At 39.8% G+C, this 19,671-nt stretch overlaps 1 protein-coding gene across 6 annotated transcripts in view; it reads right to left on the bottom strand.

The window, feature by feature from the left end:
- The window catches only part of LOC117494595 (RNA-binding Raly-like protein), a 109,054-nt gene that overhangs the window by 5,398 nt on the left and 83,985 nt on the right, over positions 1–19,671 (bottom strand). For 3 of the 6 annotated variants that reach the window (XM_034145535.1, XM_034145528.1, XM_034145561.1), the window contains 5 exons: positions 8,656–8,731; positions 7,593–7,640; positions 6,113–6,288; positions 1,611–1,727; positions 156–325 (listed from right to left, as the gene is read on the bottom strand). In XM_034145535.1, the coding sequence (XP_034001426.1) occupies positions 156–325; positions 1,611–1,727; positions 6,113–6,288; positions 7,593–7,640; positions 8,656–8,731 (587 nt within the window). The remainder of the gene's footprint in view (positions 1–155; positions 326–1,610; positions 1,728–6,112; positions 6,289–7,592; positions 7,641–8,655; positions 8,732–19,671) is intronic. The other 3 variants (XM_034145550.1, XM_034145543.1, XM_034145557.1) reach the window with 3 other exon arrangements.

Raw genomic sequence — 19,671 nt, 5'->3', positions numbered from 1 at the left:
GTTCACTCATGTGAAGCTCGGCTCTCTCAGATCTGCGGCCATGAATAATTCTGTAAAATTAACTTTGGGAATGTGAATACTGTCTGCCCACTTGAGATCTCCCAAAGTGCCTTGCTCTCTGCCTCGCTGTCACGCCTGTCAGCCGTTTCTCTTACCAGATGGTGGTTGCCCTCCTCGTCGTACTCGTCCTCGCCTCCATCGGTCATCTCTCCCGCCTCCATCTCCAGAGCCCCGTCGCCCGCCTCCTCCCCAGAGTTTTCTGCCGTCTCCGACACAGACTCCTCATGCAGGGAGTCGCAGTTGTCCTCGTACTTTCTCTGAGCTTCTGAGTGAGAAAGAAGGGCAAAGACAATCGTTTTTGGCTCACACAGCAGTAAAAAAAAGTTGACATGGCTGCCTTTTTCTGGTTTTAAAACCTGTGCAGAAATGTGATGCCCTCACTATCGTTCCCAAGAGGACGTGTTGCTACATACGATCAGCTGGACAGAAGAGGTTTGACCTCAACAAGTGACAAATTGACATATGTCCATTGTCAACACTGTAATTTATCATCTAAAATGAAAGACACTGTTGCTAAATTCAGACAACCTGAACAACCGTAACGCAACCGAAGCCTCTATTTGTAGCTTTCCAGCTAACACCGATAAAACATGATTGAATAAAGTTTAGACACTGACAAAGGACCGCAGTTGCTGCTGTTGATGTGCCTCTTTCCATATGTAGGCAAGAAGTTAGCATTCTTGCGGGGAATATTTCTGGTATTTAACTCAACGCTACAATTTTGGGGAATTAAAGTGTTCTATGTAAACCATCAAAAGCTAATTCTGTGTCATTGGCATGAATTTGACAGTTTGCATTTATTTACATAAATAGTAAATGAGTATGTGTTTGTGTTCAAAACACTGCAGGATCTCTCGTCCTTTCTTTTATTTATCTTTGACCCTGAATGATAAAGCACCAGGATGACGGTGAATTCTGCTCAAGTTAATAGCCATGATAAATTGCATCATTAGAGCAGCTCATGACATAAAGTCCTGTGGGCTATATATAGGCCTACCACATTATGTTGTTGAACACATACTGAATTTTCCGTAGAAATAAAATAAATGATGAATCATCGTGCCGCCTAACCATAGTTAATCAAATATTTCTTCATGCTTCAAGCTGATAGCTTGTAGAAACAAACATCCATTTCGATCCAAAGGAAAAACTTTGATTTTGTCTGTTTATTTTCATATCTAGTGAAGTTTTCCCTTTGAAAAAAAACACAGTTTGCTGGAAGGATGAACAAGGATTTGTGTGATTTATTTGGTGATGGAATTCAAATATACAAAGATTGATAGCTCAAATAAAACTAAGCAAGCAAGCCTGGGAGAAAAATGGTACCATGAATGCTGTCTAAGTGACCTTCAATAGGACTGTCCTCTAGTGTCGAATATATATTAAGACCTCTCAAATAAACGTGGCGTCAGCGTGGCGTTGACACCTGTCTGCAGTTATGACAGAGAGCTCTACGGCTCTTATCTCCCAAAATGTCATGAAGACTTATGGCCAGCGTTTGCTCTTAATTCCCCTCCCTCTCTCCCGCTCTGATTCGTGTTGCTTCTCACCGGACTCGGCTCTCTGCTGCTTTTCGATCTTTTCCAGGCGTCCCAGCAAAGAGTCGATCTTCAACTTGATCTGAGTGAGCTCCCGCTTTATAGTCTGAAGCTGGTCCGTCTTCACTGCTGAGGGACGGAAACAAAAAAATACAGATTTATAGCTACTTTTAAGTTGTTCTCGTTTTATTCGTGCAGCCATTTTAATGACCGTGCTTCACACCGTTTTATCACAGACCGCATGCTGTCATCTGTTAATGCTCTTAGTTTTGGATATCATGTCTTCACTCTGAGTCACTCTATCCTCAGGGAGGAACATCTCATCTGGGCATCTGTAAAGTCACCCTGCTGAAAATATGGACCTGCTGCTTTCCATTTGAAGATTAGTGCACAGCTTACGCCCACCGTGCTGTGCAGTTCTGCTCAAGTTTTGCTCAAAAACGTCAATATGTGAACACACTCTATGCTGTAGTTCAGCTGGCTTTGGTGATTATATAAAGCAAGGGAATGTCATACACTATACAAAGTATCTGCTTGGATGTGCATATTGTGAAGGTCAGGTCAAAGACATGTATCTTACATTTGTAATCCTTCAGATGTTCATTTTATATAATTTTTAAAAAAAGTAGTTATGATCTACCTTTCAGCAGAAGCCATTTAATGTATTCATACTCTGTTAACACTTGGTCTGTTGTGATTGGTAAACCGCTTAGAGTTGTCCCGCCCCTTAGCCTATCACGTACAACGTGCTGGAGTGCTAGCCAATAGAAGTGCAAGTGTCATAGTGATGTTACTTTTTTACGAAAATGAACTAAATAGTCTAAATGAGGCGTTTCAGGCAGTGTGTGGGAGAAAAATTATTCTGCCGTGAACTTTGGGATTTAGCCTTTGCAGACAATTTTACATGCACAGAAACCTAAAAAAAAAAACTACAGGAAAGGGAATAAACCCAAAAAGTATAATAGTGCATCTTTAAAAGTAGTTTCCCAGGCGTAACATTGGACGGCTCTTGTTTTGAAGCAGTCCCAGACAGGCACTGTGAGCATATATACTGCAGTTGCTTTTTTTAAATGTTCAACAGAGTAGCTTCTTAAGAACTAAACAGTTATCAAGAATGAAGAAGAACTCAATAATTTTATGATTTTGTAACTTCTAAAAACTTAAACTGCTATTAGTAAACATGACTGTCAATGCTTCTTGAGTTTGAAGAATTATAAAAAGAAAATGCTATTGAACTGCTATCTGGAAGTGTGTCATTCCTAACTAACAGTGCAAACAACACAAAACAATTTCAACCATTTCTATAGCAAATGAAATAATTGGTAACATAATGTAGAGTCTTGTATTTAGGGCAAAACAGCACAGCTTGACATAAAGAATTATTTTACAGGCAAGCAATCAAAAATACATGAAATATGGTTTCTAAATATGCATGAATGTTGACCTGAGTAAAAAACACAGCCAACTCAAGCAACTGTCCCAGATAAGGGTCTCTGTGGCACCAAATGAAGTCTTCTTAACAAATTATTAAACAGGTATGGGACCCGTAAAATACCAGACTTAAATCCTAGCAGCAAATTATAAATGTGACACATGGAGTTCAGTAAAATAAATCTAGGATTCGTATGTGAAGAGGGAAAGCTGCTCATTCACTGCATGAAATATCCACATACAAGTATTTTGCAGTAAATGATGAATGACGCGCATCTAATATAACATACAGATAAAAAGTAGTTTTGTGTTTTCATCCAAACTTGAAAATGTTCACTTGTATTAAATTACATTGAAACATTAACTTAAACCAGTTTGTTTTAGTTGCTTACACTCACTTTCTGCCACTTTAGCAGACTACTGCCTCACTTAAAGTACTGCTTTAGAAACAGGGGGCACAATATGACCCCCCACAGTTTCTGTTTACTGCTTTTTGAATAATTTCTCTTCCCTTCTGCTTTGCCAAAGTTTGAGTCTTAACATCAATGCGTGAAAAACATCTGCTTAAAAATAAAACAAACAAATGCATCTGAAGGGCGTAACAATTAATTCAATGTGGACTGTATCACTGTTGCGGGTGTACTCGTGAACAGCTCTGAGAAGATTAAAGAATTTAGACCATAAAAAGCAATAAAATAATCTTATGCCTTAACCCACGGCAGCTGAAATGTGTCATCTTCAGAGAGGAAGGGAAAAACAGAAAAGCAGAAGTTGAGAAGAAAATCTGACACCTATCAGATTCTGTCAGGGCTGGAGAGAGGATGGATGAGTGTTCGGTAAACAAACCTACGAGTTTCCTGTAGAGCTGCGGATGGAAAATGAGGAGCAGGAGACATGCATAGAATCTTGTCAGGTATCATGTCGGCACGCGGCTCTTTAAGTGCGTTTCTTTGATGTATATTTACACCCACACCACATCACAATGCAGATCCACTCCTCATGTTGTTGCATAAAACATCTACGGTTGGAGATGTCAGTGCATGATACACATTTCAAAAAGATAAGCTGACTGTAAACTAGCATTCCAAAAAATAATCTTTCACACTAATTCAGAGTGAAAAACAACACTGCCCAGGTAAGATCCAATACATACTTTAGGCTATCTACCAAAACGTATTCAAAAACAGGATGATTAATGTGGGAAAGTGAAATAGGAAAGAAGGGGTATATAATGCCCCACTGAAAGCTATATTTGGGTAAATATCTATGTGAAATCACAAGAATGTGTCTCATGTTGTTTCGTAAAGCTGCAGTCAACTCTAAAGCTACAGGGATGCTGAAAATGGACTTTTTCTTGAGGGGAAAAAGGAGAAAATAGCAGTTAGATATACTCTGATATTACAATGGTGGGAAACACTGAAGTGTCTCTATCTCGGTGTACAAAGCAACATCCATAAATGCACACACATGTACACTCGCTTCCTTATTCCAACATTATCCCTGCTCGCTCTGGGCGGCTTACTTTGATGATAAGAATGTGTGGAACAGCTTTTAATTTATCTCCGCCTCCAGGTCTTTTTCCCTTTTGTGCTATCAGTCACATAAGCTGCAGAGAGACAACACACACATCCTTATCAACACAGCATCTTTAAATAGCCCGTTTTGAAGGAACAGGCGAAAATATTGCCATTGTTATTCAATAAGCATTATAAATAAGATTTATGGAATGAGTATTAGATCTGAGGATGTCTCAAATCCGTCTAAATATTTGACTTGCAGCTCTAGTTCAGTATCATGTAAGACTTATTTTGACTTATATTGAAACAAATTTGCTTATCAGAGAGGAATATGATTGTGACTTTATTAAAAAAAAATGTAAGTATAATTTAGGGGCTTGATCAAAATAGTAATTGAGGAAAATAAAAGAAGGAAACATTAGGAGAGCAGTGCAACAGTGAAATGAGTACTATTCAGAATAAACACAGGGTATTATAGACACATAAAGGTATCATTAAATAGTAAGTAAATCATATGATTGTGTAACTTTCTCAACACAACCAAACTTAAAGATTCATTCAGTCTTTCCTTAATAGACTGACAGAATGAGCCAAAAGCCAAATCTCTCTTCATACACTGACACTCAACACTGTGCGTCAAACAGCGTTTAATGTGGAAAACACAAATCTATCCATCTTCATGATCCTGCCTCTGACAGCTGTTTCCATTTCTCCCCTAAAGTGAAAAACTGCTTGAACAGACTATATAGTTTTAAAACTCCCTCCACTAGCCCTTCCCCCCTGTTTGGACACGCTAGCCTTATTGCACTGTCCAATCTATCTAGGCCAGAGTCAATACAAACAGGGATTTTTTTCCACAGGGGCAAATTAGTAACACACTGCAGTTTAGAAAGACAGGAGAATTCATCGACTCTGTCCAAAAGGAGGCTGTGAAATGGGCTTTTTTCCCCCTCTTCTGCTCTATAAAACCAACTGCAACTAGGTCTTCCTCACAGACCTTCCCAAGCTGCTCGCGCTGATAACACTGGCTAGACAGGCAACAATGGAATAAACACTGTAGCCAATTACACAGGCTACGGATAGAGACTAACGTTTAGGGAAACACAGCTGACCACAGATCCAAAGAGATGGCCCCAATCTCACATTAATTACATTTAGCACGTTATAATGCATCGCCAGTTAATCAGAGGAGCGAATGAGATCCAGATGGATCCTGGGTGACAGCAATAGCTCGCCGAATTAATAGTGCTCCTCGCAAAGCTCGGATTATATTTGTGTTTGCGATTTAGTGTTTTGCTCTACATTGCAGTGTGGCTTGTTGTGAGCTGCTGGAGTGAATTAAATAGCTTTTTATAGTGGCGTGGCGTAAGTAGCACAGCGGAATAATGCCAACCCTTTTCTCTCTTGGAGCCGTGTTTCTTTTTTTGCATTTTAAGGCTTCTTTTTTTCAAAAGGACAGAATGCCATTAGAGTAATTAGGCTTCGTTCTTTTGAAAAATCCATATTAAATCAAGTCAAATCTGAGTGTAAACACAAGATAAGTAGAAAGCACCTTATTGTACGTACCTTTGAGCCCGGAGGAGGACGTGGGAGGTCTGGAGGATGAGGAGGAGGAAGAGGAGGATGTTTTGATGGGGAAAGAGATCTTCCCGCGGCGGGAGGAAGGAGCGAGCACCCTGGAGCGCTTGACAGGGATCACGGCCCTCGGTGGGGGGGCCACTCTGCCATGGTAGTCAAAAAGCCTCAAGGAAAGAAAAAAAATCTAAAATATTACACTTCACTTCCCACACTTTTCCTATAAGTCACTGTCTTCTAAAAGATGTGCTAAAGCATCTAAAAGCTTTTCCATTTAGTTCACCATCACCTCTTTCTCAAGCCTGTTCCCAGTATTGTTTTTCAAGATACATTTTGTATGGATTTCTCTTGGGTTCATTCTCCGAAACGGCACCCGTAAAACAAAAGGCAGACTTTGCAGCTGAAATCGACCTCCAGCCCTCTTTCCAAGGCCGATACATGCATGCAAATATCCCTTTACATATCTTTTGAAAGTGAAGAGGCTGAAAAGAAGAGGGTGCTTAATGTCAAATGAAGGCGTCAGCGTTGACTGTTCTCAGTGACAGTAGGAGTCTGTCACAGCTCTCAACAAATTTGACATTTAGAAAGTGTCTCAACAGATAAGCAGTCAGATAACCAGCGGTTAAATGAGACCGAGGAAACAAGTGTCCTTCATCAGCCTCGAGTCGCATGCTTGATCTGATCGGACATTTTGACATGTTGGCTATTTCAAGGTGCAGGTGAGGATACTGAACTACATCTGTCATTTGAGACGTTTAATGAGGGAGTCATAAATAAAGAGGGAAGACCTATTGATCTTTAGCTAAACCACGCCCCTGAAAATGATTGTCCAATGCTCGGTCTTGCTTTGTATTTCTTTATGTTATGTAGAAAGAGCGTATTTAAAAAATCTTAGAGGGTGGTGAAAAACAGTTAACAAAAAGTGTACAGAGGTAGCAATCGTTAGCATACCCGGCTAACAATATTCGCATGGAACATATCTGTTACTAACAACATTAGTCTGTAGAAAGACATATTTTAAGAGTGTAATTTCAAAACATTTACGATTTATCAAGAATTGGTGATTGATAGATTACGGATTTCTTTGTTTTCTATGGAGCCAGTTCTTAGACAGAAGCAAAACAAATGTTCTTTGATTAATACAATCATTTTCAATCAATATTTTGTGTCAAATTATACATTTTTATTCATTAAAAAGCTGTGTAATAAGTGCGTTAATGTAGGTTATGTTGTGGATAATTCCAAAATAATGACAGTAAATTAGCTAGCTACCTCTAGTTTATATGATCAGCTTTGTTTTCCTCTGTCTTAAACTAAGAATGTTACGTTGTAAATGTACCCCAATTAGCATTGTAAACTGCATGTGTGTAGTTTGATAGCAACTACAACTAATGGAGGTAAGGCAAAGTTAACAGTCAGCTGTTTCCTTGTTAAATAACAAATGTGATAACATAATGTGAACAATACATACCTGCTGTAGAAGTCATCCCTGTAGTACTCGTAATCAAGTTCATAACCGCTAAGAGAGACAAGCAGGGGAAACAGACGGGGGAACAGATAAAGAAGAGATGACATCTGTCAAAAAGAAACTCAAGTTGTTTTGACTCAAACAGACATGCTCTATGTCTAAAGCCCACCGCAGGTTAGGCAGCAGGCCTAAGACACACTGGCATGCAAAGACCACAGATCAACAAAGAATCTAAATAAAGTTTCAGAGGGGAAATACAGTCGGGGAATGAAAGGAAAATAATTTTTTCTTAGACCCTGGAGAGGAAAATCAATGTTAAGTACACACTCAGGGTGGCAACTCATTTAAAATTCAGAGAAGAGGAGCAAAGAGGGAGCTGTTTTGAAATGCTGATAGTTGGAAAAGAAATGCTGTTTTGAAATGCTGCAAATTCTCACAGGAATTGTAATTAGTATTAATGTATTTCTATTTCAACTTGAAGTGGTGTACTGTTGTTTTTGCCACTCTTGTTCCTGTTCCGTAATTGCTATATTACTTCCTGGTGGGTTTCAGCTGTAGCTATCAAATGCAAATGAGGGTTTATGGTAAAACAATGCATAAACTAATGCATTTGTAAACAAAGATGTGCAATAGAAGAAACCAACAATTCAGAAAGGAGTAAATTGGAGGGATTAAAAACTTTTTTGCCATTGGACACACCATCTGAATACACAATAAAGTGTCCCAGTGAATAAAAAAAGCCTCCGTCACATCAGCCTGCGGTAAACAAGCACTGCTTTGATCTGTGTGTGACCAGGAGATGTGAACGGGGCAGAAAATCAGGGTCATGCTTAATGAAGCTTACACAACAGCATCTCCTCTGAGCTTTACAAACTCCAGTCAGTGCTGAAAATATGGAGAGCATTAAAAACTCAATTAGAAATTCAAGGCTCAAACATAATAGAAATCCTCATATTCAAATATTACTCTACATTTACATGAGCGGGAACAAAGCAGGGTGTGGAGGAGAGTTTATATTTATGGCTGCAGCTCCTCAGATGAAGGAGTATGGATGGTCAGATCTTACCTGTAAACAGCTGAGAGCGGCCTCTTGGAGCCTGCTTTGGGCCTGTAGGGCTTCGGCTCGCCCGCCATGTTTATGTCTGCAAAAACACAACAACAGACAGAAAACAGGTCAGCAATACTGAAAACGTTATAATAATAGGTTTTGGTAAGACTTCATTGAGCATAAACAGGCATTACATTGGAACACATTATTTGTAAGAACATAGCCATTGTTTTTTTCTTTTAAATTGGACTCTTTAATGTGAATATGAATATTTGAGGGGCGAAAAAATGAAATAATAATAACGAAAGAAGGGGAAAAGAATAGTGCTAAACCTCACATTTCCTCGAAAAGCTATTGAGTGGCTAATAAGATTAAGAATCAGAATCAGAAACAGGTTTATTACCAGGTAGGTTAACACGTACGAGGAATTTTACATACACATAAAAAAACTATTTGAAGAAAACTATAATAACATACAAAAATTGTAAAAAATATAGTAAAAAAATTGCAGTATTTACTTTGAATATGGTTGTTTAGTAGTCTTTACTGTATGTATTATATAAAGATATCTGAAATGTGAATTATTTCATAATTACATTTAGAGATTACATTATTTCTATTACACTATTTGTACTTAAAAGTGTTGACATTTACTTTATTCACAGGGAGACATGTCCTTAAATCTGATTATTACAGCATTATATTGTGTTACTTATTTGTATTACATTTTTATATACTCTTTATTGATGCAAAATAATGGGATGAAGTCAATTGTTTCAGTTTATATAACCTTGCTCTACAGTATGATGGGTTTTATCGGTTAATGTCTATAACGTCTCTAGCCGCAGAGTAACCTAGTTTAAAAGAGGAGAACTGTGTCAATGCGAGTGAAAAAAAACATTCTTTCTCCAAACAGAGCTGGCTCATGATAACATTAATGGTTCTGCGTTATAGCTCAAAGCCCTGGCTGAGCACAAGGCAGAATAAAAGTCCCCTCTTCATAATAAAAAGAGAGTAAAATGAACTCAAGCTCTCAGGAACCTCTGTGCCGTTCCATTGTAAAGATGAGCTTTTCATGAGACATTTGAATAAGCAAATTACAAAGCTGCAGTACTGTAGGACATATAGTGCTAAAGGTGCACCACTGCGAGAGCCAATTTTCTGAGACAAGACTGGAGACCTTGCTACCGTGCACCGGAAAGATTACAAAATGGAATTCTTGTTGTGAGGCAGGAGAGAATCCTTAAACGCATAAAAACAATGAAAGAGAATAAGCATATGAAGAAGAACTTGCACTGAGCTGGATGTTCCGGGAGCTTTGATTTATAGCCGGCTGTTTGTTCTTTGTGTATAAAAAGATACCATCAGGTTTGGTGACAAAGCCAGTCAGTGATGCGGAATTTTACAAAACGCTATACGTGCCTTGCCAAGGGTGTTGCAAGGTCCTTGTGGTTTGTTTTGAGTGGCTTCCGGGAGAGGAGCCAGTGGGTCAAAACAAGCCGCCGGTCCAAAGAAAAATACTCAAAGGCGAGGACAATATTCCAGAAACCATATGGATGCAGTCATGAGGCTATAACCACAATGATAGGGAATGATGCAGGAGTTTTTTAATCATCTTAAAGGTCCCCTATTATACTCTTTTTCATCAATATATTATACGTCTCAGATATATACAAAACATGTCTCTGAACTGTTTTGCTCGAAATATCAAACAGATCGTGCATTCTAGCATCCCATAAACCCCTCTGTTTCAGCCCTGTTTCAAAAGTGCTGATTCTCTGTCTGTTACTTTAGATGAAAATAAGGAGCCACTCCCCACGCCCCTCTGAGAGATATAAAGAACACAATGGTGCTCTAGGAGGAGATTCAGGTGATGAGGGGGGGGGGGGGTGTTACCTTGGTTGGTTATTGGCTAATGGGTACACAAGCCAAAACATCGTTATGACATCATAAAGTGGCCAAAATCTGATCAGCTCATTTTCAGACAGCGTTTTATATAAATGGATCAGGACAAAAAGCGAGCAAATCTTTTCTCCTGAAACTTTCAGAATATCTTTACACAGAGGGGACTCATGTTTATGTATAAAAGACATGAACAAGTGGATTTTGCATAATAGGTGACCTTTAAGTCGCAAAAGTAGCATTCAGAGGTTAGATATGAGCTATACAGTCAAAACAATGCGCTGAGGATTCTTAAGAATCTAAATGATAAATAACTTAAATACTTTATGTCAGAAGGCAGAAGAATTCAATCATGTGCTTTTTTAGATTGTCTTGGATATCACCATTTGTTTTGCAAGCATCTACATGCAGCAAGGTAATCTGAAGAGCCATTTCATAGCTATGAAAATTACAAGGTGCCCTTCAGCGACGATACCCAAACCCAAGTGCCTCCGGGGTACATGGATTACTTAAAAAAGCACTTCCTCACAAATTGTTGTTTTTCGCATTCGGCCATGTTCTCACTATCATGTTGTCCCTACAAGCAGCACACATTTGCATGAATAATGTATGCGCCTGCCCTGCCCCTCTCCTTCTCATCCAAATACCAAACAAGTGGAGGCGCCCAGATCCCCCGGAGAGCAACTACTGCACTGTGGTGAAAATAAGCCACAGGCAAACTCATGCCTCTCTCTCACAGTGGCTGCTCTCACAAGAAATAGGATTAAACCCTGCTGTTTGTATACGACTTACTTAGACATGCTAAAACACAGACTTGTTTCACAAAGTTGCATGACCAAATGAGTGCATAAGTGTGGATATGGACGAGTGGAAGTTGAGATTAAGTGGCAACAGCTAACGAAGAAGTGAAGCAAACAAGGAAGTGCCAAAAGTTTCCCAAATGGACACTAGCTGACGTTGAAGCAAGTCAATCCCCCTAGACCCCTATGCTAAAATACCCAACTTAACACCAGAAAAGAACATGTTTACAGCCTGGTAAAACTAATTTAGACCAACCCTTTAATTAGCCCATACCAATCGAGCAAAAATATAATTGGCATCCAAAACCTCAAGCGATTTCTAAAAATCCCTGACCCCAGATGCTGTTTTCAGACCAGAGTCAGTGTTACTTTATGGGTTCTCTGTTGAGCCAAATCATTGGTATTCTGTCCAGCTAGTGCATCTAGCAGAGGAGAGCTTTTGCAGACTTTGACTGAGGCTGTCAGGATGTGTCTGGTTTAAGAGTTCAGTCCACTCAAACGATCGATACCACATTTTTCGGCAGGGTAAAAGTTCAATGTAGAGCTAAAAAGCTGCTCATAAAGTAATTATAATTAGTCTAGACGTCAATCCAGACTGCAACTAAAGATTATTTCTGACTGTTAAATCTGTCTTTTTTTTTTTTGGATCAATAAATTATAGTCTAGTCTATTTAATATTGGTTAGCAGCAGAAACTGGCGAATATTTGGCATTCTTGCTTGATAGATCTCTAAAACGAAGACATGATTATGTTTTGGTTGTGTTTGTCTGTCAAACCTATCAATTGAAATCCAAAACGGTTGGTTTTCTTGGTTTAAACTGTAGTCTACTAAAAAAACATTCAGAAATCAATCGAAAAACATTCAGAAATATCACTTCTTAGTGTTTTGGTTTGTAACCAAAGGCATTGTTGCACATAATAATGACCATCACAAAAACTGTGGCACACTACTTCAGAGGGGGTTCTATCAGAAAAAGATGGAGTGTATAAAACACATACTGTGCACATAATATCTTTAATTCCATTTGTATAAACGGCATTGGAGGAACTAACTGCTATGCTGGTAATGATTACCTCTGATGCAGCTTTTAGCAGAACATTGTGTATCTGTGCAGCACTAAAGGCTGCGTTTGATATGAATGAGATGTACCCAGGGTTAGGGACCACATTTGTGTGCTTTACTCAATTATCCTCCTCTTTCCTGTACCATTGGTTGGGTCGGAGCTGTCCGTGGTGCTGAACAAAGCGGCTCTATTGCGGCTTTCACACCAGCGCTTTTCCCTTTCTAGCTCCTAGCGAGAGCTTTTCTGGTTCAGCTCCGGTTTCCCTTTTCAGCTCCCGCTCTGTTCACACTGCCCAGAGCTGCCGCTGCTGCGTCATGACGTCACAGTTTACGTCGCTGATTTTCCTCCCACAACAACAACGGGCCGGGGACTGCGTCGGGTCGATGATCGTGTTGCTTTTAATCATACGAAGCCAGATTAAATTAAATAACGACTTCTCCAACCTTATACTTTTCTCCAGAGTGCCGTGGTTCATTGTTTATTAATGTGTTTCAGCGGCATTTACCGACCGCTGCAGTGCTGGCTGCACTTCCACGGGAGTTTATTCTCCCGTTAGCTCCGGGTTAGCTCACACGGCTCTAAAGTATTCACTGTCTGACTGTCACACAAGCAGCTGATACATATCCCCAGTTCCCCTTAAGTGAATGTGTGTCAGTCTGAATTGACGCTGTTTGGCATCACAATGCTGTAATGAAAGTTTCTCTGGTATAACATGGGTGCTGTTAGCATAGCAACCGAAGCTAAACTGACTACTTGCTAAGCCGTTTTTTTCATTATGATTCTACTTGTGATAGTCGGACATGACAACCTGTACAGCCCATGTATCTCCACAATGATCAATAACAGCGAACGGATGGTCAAAGTAAGGTTTCCTGCACGCCTCGACGTAAGAGACGTAAGCGACGCCGCGTCATAGCTTCGAAGCTCTTGCCTCTGGACCGACAATTTTTTGGAGCTGGAAGTGAACCGCATTCCGGAGCTATGACGCGCCGCCGCTGCGGTGTGAACAGGAAAAACCGGCACTTTTCCAGCTCCAGCTCCGAGCAGGAGCTGGAAAAGCGCCGGTGTGAAAGGGGCATATAAGGTGTGTTGCAGAAAAACCAAAAGGACTCGACCTGCTGCGCGAGCATACACATGATGCAATTTGTATTTTGCAGCCGTGAAATTATTTATAGATATGCTATTGACTTGTTCTATCTCTCAGAGAGGGCTGTTGTCTGTCTGTATATAGATACTGAACAAACACAACACTGAATAAATATGTAAGGCGCGACTGTTATTGGCTCAGAAACCGTGGGAGAGAAAAGGTTATGGAGGTAAATTGCCGTGGAAAGAAAAAAGGCACAGAGCGTAAGTAATCACTGAGGACAGACTTGTGTTCCTCTGTCAGGAAAACAAGGATCCGTGACTCCCCGAAGCAGCCTGCCCATGTGTTTTATTGGCCTCATTTGTTGCCTTACATCTCTGTCTCCCTCCGACTTCTCGTGCTGCCTGATCTGCCGTCGGCCTCAACCCATCCCTCAACATCTCTTTCTCCCTCGCTTTCTCACCTTCCATTCCCCTCGCACAAGATCCGTCACTCTCTCTCACATCCCATACTTCTTCCTGTGTCTCAGAGGAAGCTCATTATGAGACATTTCATTTCTGAACATCACCTGTGGGGTCTTTTCTATTCCACACCTGTGCCGACATGGAAAAGCTTCACAAGTCTTATTTCTCCCCCTCCTTCAGCGAGGGATGAATAACAGTCGAGTAATGGAAGTCTAGGCTTTTGAATAAAGCAGGGCCATATGGCAACATATTGCGGGGAACTCACTGGGATTGGAAAGTACCCCAGAATGCAGGGAACAGGAAAATACCTTATATTACTGGAAGGAGAATGATTGAACCACTCCGAGCTGCCACAAACACCTGCTGACTGTAATCTTTCCGTCTCTCACTCTCAGTTTCTACGCTCTTCCTTTTCTCTTCCTCTCACAATCAGAGGAGATAAAACAAGCTAATAGCTCGTAGCTTCAGGGGGTAAGCTAACAAGCACCGGTCAGAGAGAAAGAGAGACAGATAGATTGTATAATTTCAGCCAAAGAACCTCTTTGTTAGAGTGCTGGAGGATTGGCAGATTTGTGAAAAATCTTTTTAGTTTGCAAGATGCTCTTCTCATCAGTCATCACTCTGTGCTATTGGAATAATGACAATTCAATCACTCAGCTTTCAATAGCTCATTTTGCACAGGCTTTGCTTTCAAAACAGATCATTAAAACTATTGTAGACACCTTGCAAGTCACGTCCATAAATGTAGTCAATCATATTCAAGATAAAAACCGCCAAACGTCATTACTAATTCATAAATACAAGCTCAAAACAATTAACATCTAGAGCAGACATTTGGTGCTACGCTCTCACACCAAGGCAAATTAAAATAACACCAACTATGACACAAACATTATTTAAAAACTATGTCAGAGTTTGTGAAATGTGTCCTGACAAGATATGATATGTTTGATATACCTTCATTATAAGTATTTTTGGCATCCATTTTTCCTGCATTTATTTATTTTTTGCTAATAAGCCATAATATTAATAATTGGAATTACCTTGGGAACCATGGAGGCCTAAACTAAATTCTAATGCAATCCATCCAATAGTTCTTGAGAAATTCTCATACACTGTTTATTACTGTATATTAAATGACAGATTATGGGTTCAATTTGGATGAATTTGGAAAAAATTGCTGTTTTCCAGCATTCTAAATTTGCCAGCCTCCTCTGGCTTTAATCCATAGCAGTGGTCAAGGCAACGGTGACTAAGGCTCATGGGTCACAATCCCAAACTGATTGAAAAAGCATGTATTCTAAGAAACACAGTTGTGCTCAATAGCATAACTGAGGGCCATGACATAAACCGATATATTAACAGATTTTATGATGTGTTGTAATAGTATAGTCAAAAGAGACAACACCTGCAAAATGTTATTTGAAGGGCAGTGTTGATTACCGGAAACACCTTTTGGCCATCAAGGTACGAAAATAATTCCCTCCATTGATAACCTAAAAAGCTTTGAGGTCTCCTTTTTGATTGATATCGCAGACGTGCAGCACAGCGACCATGGTGATTGACTGCAATAAACTCAGACCTTCGAGGAATGAGAAATGTGCCCTTTCCTTTTCCAAAAAACGGGGGGAATTCTCCAGAGACCAGAGTCGATGGCTCCACAACACATTTGTCACTTTTCTCTTTGTGAGGAGAGGAGAATATAATGAAAGAAAACCAAAAAGTAAGCAGAGAAAAAAAAAGATTGAGCAGTACGCAGTGGGAGATACCGATCAGTTCTTTGTGGAAGAATCATTTCCCCGATGTCTTGCCCCTTTCATTGTTATGCAAATGTCTCATTAGTGGGAGAAACATAAGCAAAGAGACTGAAAAGAAGGGAAGAGAATGGATCAGGTGAGGGAACTCCTCCAAACTTGACTGGGGATATGCCTTTCATGTTTGCTTTTGATCTGATAAAGGCCATATAGTAGGTGTTAATCCATGTTATCAATTGACTACTCTATTGACAGATTCCCTCAAAATCTCAATATGCCGTTCACAGTTGATCTTCCCTCGATTTTGAATCCTAAATCCCAGGCATTTACTTTTAGACATTAGCTGTTAAACAAGGCTTCAAGGTTGTGCTGTCCATTCAAACTGCATTTACCCCCTCCCCCCTCCTCTCAACACCAGCACACAGCTTTTTTTAACCACTCTCATCAAAGGACATTCGCAGCCGGCCAACACTGTGGATGGCTGCTGTCTAATTACATGGGGAATGGCATGGAGACAGAGGGCTATCTGCATATGAAAAGGTGCTCTTCTCGAAAACCTTTGAAAAATATAATATCAAATGGAGCTATTGAGTACAACCGGGACACAGGTTCAAGGTTAAGTGGTGTGTGTCTACATTTTTCTATTTAAACGTGGAATTATTGAAGCATCAATTAAAGGCACGACTCTGAAACTCATTACATGGCCCATTCCATTTAATTCATTTCAAGCTACGTGGATATTTACCGCGAGAAGACGCATCACTTTAACACTTTGATTGTACAGGTGTTAGTCCAGTAGGAGTTGCAAATGAACGATGAACAGATTTCTGGAAATGTGGATATTTTATTAGGTTTTGGCATCAATCTGATGAGGTAAACATTTGGTTAGATTCTTGTCTGGATACTTCAACTATTAGAAAGTATATCAATTGTTTTGATGTAAAAACACATTAGAGCTTTAACGATAAGTCAGTTAATGAATTTGTCCGCTTCAACAGAAAATAATTAGCAATGAACTGATATTATGCTGAATAAACTACAGTTTGTGGCTTTTGGTTGCATTCAAAAAAGCTATTAAAAATATCAGATTGGTCATTACAATGGGCATTTTCACTATATTCTGTATTTTATGCTAGAAAGGTTGATAGATTAAACAAAGAAACGGTTAACAGATCAATTAGTTTTGAGTTGCAGCAGTATATTAAACATACTTTGATAATTGTATGTTACCCCAATCACCTGCGCTTACTCTAACGTGTTAATAGAGGCACAGTGATATGAGAAATCACATTATTACTTTGTAAATTCATTTTTTGCATCACGGATTACACTTTGCAAAGTACTGCAAGACTAAGTTTACAATTAAGATTCCGAGCCATTTATTCCGCCTCCATATGAAACAACTTTCAAGGTGACACAAGCGACAACACACTGGTGCATGGAGCTCCAAATATCCCTTTTCCCTTTTCCTAAGATACAAGGCTGTGTCTCAGTCGCTGCATTTTATTATTAGCAGAATCCGAACTTGTAATTAATTGTGTGCAGCATTTTTCACAATGGATTACTCTACTTAATGCAGAACATATACAGTACAGTTGGCTTCACTGCACAAGCATAGTCTGTTAACTCCACATTGCAAGTGTTGTTTTCTTTGTTGATTAATCTATTAAAAAAATCATATAAAAGGAATGCAAAAGAGCCAATAATACGTTTGAAAAGTCTCCGTAATAGCTTGTTTTGTCCCACCATCAGATTAGGTTCAATACACAATTAAATAAATCAGAGAATCGCAGCAATTCTCCCTTTATGAGAACTCAGTACCAGCCAGTATTTTAGTGTTTTATTTTATTCCATTCCTCTCCACGCATTCACCAACTGTCTATTTCATGAGATAAACATTAAAGGCAGAGGAAGAACGAGGAAGCAGGAGAGAGCTGCCGATCATCTCCTCATGGAGGGAGAAACTCTGGAAACAATCTCCCCAACGTCCTAATTAATTGAACAAAGTAACAAATCATGCAAATTGCTTCTCAGCGGGAGACAAAAATGAGACAAAAATGAGACAAAAAAAAAGGAAGGGAAGGAAGGAACGGAAAAAAGCAGGTGATGGACGTGCCGAGAGGACAGGTAGGGATGTGGGAAATTCGTCTCCGCTTTATCTTCAGCTTGGTTGTATTTGACACCAACTCCTCGCTGAATTGTGAATCTGGACCTGTCAGGGAGGAAGGCAAGTGGATTGAGATGAAGGAGTTTCTGCATCTTATACCCAGAGCTGTTCATCATGACCTGCAGGTGAGGCACTCCAGATACTCCTTTCATCTTCTTGCTTCTCTGATAGAAGGCCATATTGCAGGTGAATTGACATCTTAAGTGTCAGATTTCCAAATAATCTCAGAGGGGGTTTAAAATAAATGATGCCATTCACAGTGGATCTTCCGGCTCCACGCTGAATCAGACCTCACACATCCTTCATCCCCACTCAAAAAGTAAATTAAAATGTTTATTCCTCTAAAAGCCTGCAAGAAAGAAAAGACAACTCGTACAAATGCCAATCACAAGTTCCTGAATCCCAAGTGAAGTTTCCAAATTGCTTGTTCTGACAGACAAGTCTGAAACCCAGAGTTGAGATTTAATTCACAAAATGAAAGAAAACAGAACACTGATTCCAATTTGAGCTTTAAACTCAGCAGATGATTGGCATTTCGGCTTCAAAGATTCACTAATGGTTTCCAAACTAACTTAAAATAGTTTTTCTTTGAGGGCTTCAATTAATGAAACTATGCACAGCCCATTAGACATTCTTTGCTTATTATTAAATTGGCACATTACTGTACATATCAGAAAATCACTTAATTTGACATCTCCAAATTCCTTTTTATGTCCAACCAACAGTCCACAACCAAAATATATTTAGCTGAAAATCATAGAAAACGAAGAAAACCAACACATTTTACCATTTGGGCTTCTGAAATGACCGATTCTTGGTTTGAAAATGACATACATAAATAACTAATGATCAATTATAAGCAGCAGATTACATTTTATTTACTTCTATGTTGTTGGAATTTTCCAAACACATGCTATTCGCTGGCTTGGCAACACAACCATTTCCTCAAAAATCACATCCTACTTAGTCCTCCAAAGTACTATTTTTATTATATTCCACTGCAACATCTCAGTGAACATCCCATTACAGAACTGGAGCATCTCTCTCTCTGTAAACACACGAGTGTGGCTTTCAGTCTGCCTCTCCTCCTCGCTGCCTCTTTGAGGCTGCATGGCCCTAAGTCCGAGGGGGATCAGCTCATAATCCCCCCCGCTCCTCGGCAGAACAGATAAAGGCGTGGCATCGGTTTGAGATCACATCCTCTCAGTGTGACCTGTAGCGCCCAGCCAGCTGTCTCACGCCAGCCAACAATGATGCTCTGCAGAAAGCGGACGGTCGGGGCGTTCGGGCGGATGAACACGGTCCCGCTGGGGGAAGCTTATCGGTGGGAAGCGAGGCGTGAAAACAAACACCTAGCAGTCAGACGCACTCACATTGAGAAGATTTTCCTCTGAGAATCAATCACGTTAATAATCACCGTCGACTTTCCTCACTGCAAAAACAGTGTGTCTTTGACGTACAGCAGAAGGTCTTTCAGACATCATGCTTAAGACATTTATATTTCATTCAAACAAGGAATTAAAGGGAATTACTGATTGAAAGGAATATGGCAGGCATTATGCTGGCTTATGAAAATGTGATGCCATTTTCTTCTTGCCTATTTTAAACATCCCTGCATAGGTGAGAGACGAGTGCGATAATAGAAGGAAAGACAGAGCAAGATGTTAAGTTCTGTAATCATCTTGTTCTGCTTTCCATGACAGACCTCAACATATTCAAACTGCTATAGTTGTATCTGTAGATTTTGCCTGTTGCTCTAAATAATCTGCTCCTTCACGATAAGACACAAAAAAAGA

Source organism: Trematomus bernacchii, unplaced genomic scaffold, assembly GCF_902827165.1.
Source record: "Trematomus bernacchii unplaced genomic scaffold, fTreBer1.1, whole genome shotgun sequence".
In the NCBI taxonomy this organism is placed as follows: domain Eukaryota; kingdom Metazoa; phylum Chordata; class Actinopteri; order Perciformes; family Nototheniidae; genus Trematomus; species Trematomus bernacchii.
This window is presented reverse-complemented; position numbering and strand designations above follow the sequence as displayed.